This window comes from Puntigrus tetrazona, chromosome 2 (assembly GCF_018831695.1).
Source record: "Puntigrus tetrazona isolate hp1 chromosome 2, ASM1883169v1, whole genome shotgun sequence".
NCBI classification, from domain to species: Eukaryota; Metazoa; Chordata; class Actinopteri; order Cypriniformes; family Cyprinidae; genus Puntigrus; species Puntigrus tetrazona.
Window position 1 is genome coordinate 22,488,715 of NC_056700.1, and position 3,882 is coordinate 22,492,596.

Consider the following 3,882-nt stretch of genomic DNA (forward strand, 5'->3'; position numbering starts at 1 on the left):
ATATATAACAAATACATTCAGTACAAGTGAATTTTGAGTTGCAATATGTTTGATGATATTTTATGACATTTGTGAGATCGCAGTTAGCAAACATTACTCACCCTGATCTGTTTGTTCTCCTCTCGTAGCCGTTGCACCTCCGTCTGCAGTCTTTTACATTCCTCCATGATCTTCTTCACCTCTCCATCATCCAGACTGGAGACCATGGACTTCATAGACAATGTGGATGATTCCGACTTTGAGAGACTGGAGGATATCTTATTGCTTTCCATTTCATGCTGTGGCCACAATCAGGTTCACACACACACAGAGAGAGAGACTCATCAGCAAATGTATCCATAAAAGAGCCAAGAATCTGTTTTGCTTATTAGTTTTAAGACAGGGCTTCATGCCTGCTGTCTTTGTCATTTCATAAACTGCCTAGAGCTCAGCGCTAACATGAGGAAGAACATAAAAACCCATCCACTAACCGTTTTCTCATTTTCAGCGGGCATCTCAAAGACACATCTCAGCTTGGAGTCCATCAGATCCTCTGGCTTGGCGTCCTTCCACTGCATGAGAGAAGAACATCACATGTAAACACGCGCATACATACGATTATACACCAAATAAACACCTCATGAGCTGTTTACAAACCATAGCGACCTGTGTACATACACAGCGTTTTCAGGCTCATTTCCGATACGAAGGCCAGGGAAGATTTTCCGAAATAAACTCAGTACTACAGCATATTGACAGAAAATGGAAAATATCAAATGCAAACTGATCCCGGTCGTGGACGGTATTTGTCTTAAATTGTCTATTGAGCGAGTATCAAATCAGTCACTGTAGTTTTATCTTAGAAGAATACACAGCAAGCGGTGGGGCAGTTNAGTAGCCAGATCTCTGCTCTACATTTTCTTTCCGCTTCTCCATTCCTGACGTTTTCGTAACCTATTTATCGTTACATCTGCACATGCACACACATTTTCAGTATGCTCTATTTGGGGCGTCACTCAGAAAGCTTCAAAAGAGTTATGAACATGAGATTTGGATCATACTCTTGGGCCCCGTCAAACACCGCTGGAGTTATATGACATCTGTTTGTATTACTTGAACAGAAAACTCACACCATGTTGTTGCTCTATGCTGGAGGTTATCATAATATTATTGCTCTCTGGCACTGTAACACATACTGAAACACTAATATAATGCAAAATACTGTTTTATGACCAGTTGTGTTACTGTAAACTAAAACTATTACAACTATTTTTTTTGTTAAAAAATGTAAACTGAGAGAAACTAACTGAAATAAAAGTTACTGTTATGTTATCTTTCATGTTGTTAAAACTAAAAGAAATTAGTGCTGTCAAATGATTAATCGCATACAAAAATTTTGCTTACATTTGCAATATATAAATGTACCATATTGTTGTAATAAAAATAACAGTTAATTTAAAATACTAATACATATTATAGAGGTATATAAATAATATTTTTATAAGTTCACCATCTCTTAGCAGTTCTGTACATGCATATATAATTCTATAAATACATTTTGGTTATAGATTTAGGTTTTTACTACCTTTCATATACAAGCTTCACAGTGCTACTGAAAAGGAGCATACGCAACCAAAAGGAAATGCTACTAGCCTTAGCCTTGAGAAAGCAGGCGGAATGAATCCGTACTCACCACTCCCTCAGTGTCGGTCATGTCAGGCGGAGCCAGCAGAGACTGTACCATAAACTTGTGTTTGCTCTTCTCATTCGGATCATAATCGAATGGTTGCAGCATCACTGTAAATGCAAAACGAACACAAAAACATACTGACCAATTAATTTAGCATTTTCCAGACTTTTATTGGCAAGCTATTCAAAAGAGAACAGGAGACGAAGAAGAAGGAACCAGTTTGGGAAATCCAGATCCAGATTTGAACCTGTGCAGCCAACATGAGCAAATAAAGCCAAGCCAAGGCTCCAACATAATTTAGTATTTTAAGAAATAAGCACAGAGTAAAACTGCATTCTATTAGCATTAGCATGAGACAAATGCATTTCAACAGTCCAAATGTGATAAAACACTTGGGTGTAGAACATTACTCTCAAACAAAAAGATTTAGCTGTTCATTGCATATAATCCCACTACAAACGTTGCTGATAAAACTTCGGTGACCCCTGAAGGGTAATTTTTCTTACAGCTCCTAAACAGTGTTTTTCATGTTAATAATAACACATTCAGTCTTTAACTCAAACCAGGTGTTGGTGTGAGGAAGTTCACGTCTACAACCCCATCAGCACCATCCAAAAGAAGAAGGCCATGTTATTTGATGTCATTCCAACGCGCAAAAGCTAATTTAGAGCCGTTACTGTGATTTACAATGATCACTTTCTTATGCCTGGCGTGCAAGGGCTCTGGCACGGTTGAGATCGGTACTGAAGGCCGATTTCACCCCCATTGGCNTTTTTTTTTTTTTTTTTTTTTATAAACATTGGGGGTGAACGTGTGCGTGATTTTGGAAAACTGCTGCAAAGTTTCATTAAAAACAAATGATCTCTTAATTTCAAAGACTCTCTCAGATGTGGCTACCGCTGCCGAGCTCACAGAAGGTGCACGCCAACTCCCCCGCGAGTTAAAAACCTCATTCTGGTTTCGTGTGCCATTATGGCAATCAAGCACCGCCGATATTGCAAACTGGAAACAGACTGCTGAGACAGATTGGGAATGTCCTGTTTTGTCGGTCCCAATCTTCCCGACAGCACTTGAAAGAACTGTGTTTCACCGTCATCACCAAGGGGGTATTTTTACACGTATCTACAAAGGAAGAGGGTTTAAATGAGTCTTGACATGGCTTTATTTGTACAGCTCACATCATTAATATTTCTGAGGAAAAAATTGCACTGAGCAAATATTCAGATTTCTCACATGCAACCGTTGCTAACCTTGACCCAAGAAGTCTGTTCAAGTTCAAGCTATGATTTGATGTTGATGGTATAGTGATGTTATATTACTATAAGGACACACAGGCTTTGTTCACACTGCATATAAATCTGTTTTGTTGTCAATGTATAAAACAGACTGTCCACACTGTCATTTTGTAAACCTGTGATGTTTGATTATTTGATTTATCTAGTCTTGTAACTTTGCAAAAGGACACATTTCATTGATCAAAATTTACAGTAAAGACTTAAATATTCAAGCACATTCTGTTCTTTTGAGCTTTGAATTCATCAAAGGATCAAATGCATCAGTTTTTGAAAACTAATGCTTCTTAAGCAACAAATGAGCATTTTAGAATGATTTCTGAAGAATCATCAAGTCCGACATTTGAACTGTAGTGTATATGGGATAATATGCAGATCACAACCAAAATGACAAAAAACGATTAGATGCAATTACATTTCAAACCACATGTATATTTAAAAAACTGATTTCCTGCGTTCTGATGTTCAGACTACAAATGACTGATTTGAGTCAGACACACCAGGAAAAAAAATAATAAAAAAATCTAATTTTTGCTGCCTGTCTAAACAAAGACTGTATAGTCTAAGAATGAAGTGTTCTCATTCTTAACAATAAAATGGGCGGCTCCATGCTGACTGTGATTGACAGTTCTTTCTGGCAGTTCACTACTGACACAATCCAACACAAGCGAGGCAGTGATTTAATGATTATTACAGGAGGGGTGCATTCTTTCTTTAACAAAGAACATCTTTATGCGATGCTTAAATTTGCAAAATATGGAAAATGTTAGACTGAAGAAACAAAAAATATTTTTAAAAAACCTGATTAGCAATACAAATAATAAATAATTTAGGTATGCACACTGTTTGTTAGGAATCACTGTGCATGTAAAATGGAATGTTCATGTACGGAAAGGTTCTTCTAAATCCTTTTTTTTTTTT

General features: G+C 37.1%; 1 protein-coding gene across 1 annotated transcript in view; it reads right to left on the reverse strand.

The window, feature by feature from the left end:
• The window catches only part of LOC122327306 (vesicle-associated membrane protein-associated protein B-like), a 7,902-nt gene that overhangs the window by 1,885 nt on the left and 2,135 nt on the right, over positions 1 to 3,882 (reverse strand). The window contains exons 4-6 of the mRNA XM_043222574.1: positions 1,673 to 1,776; positions 471 to 551; positions 102 to 278 (exon numbers count right to left, since the gene is read on the reverse strand). Coding sequence (XP_043078509.1) covers positions 102 to 278; positions 471 to 551; positions 1,673 to 1,776 — 362 coding nt within the window. The remainder of the gene's footprint in view (positions 1 to 101; positions 279 to 470; positions 552 to 1,672; positions 1,777 to 3,882) is intronic.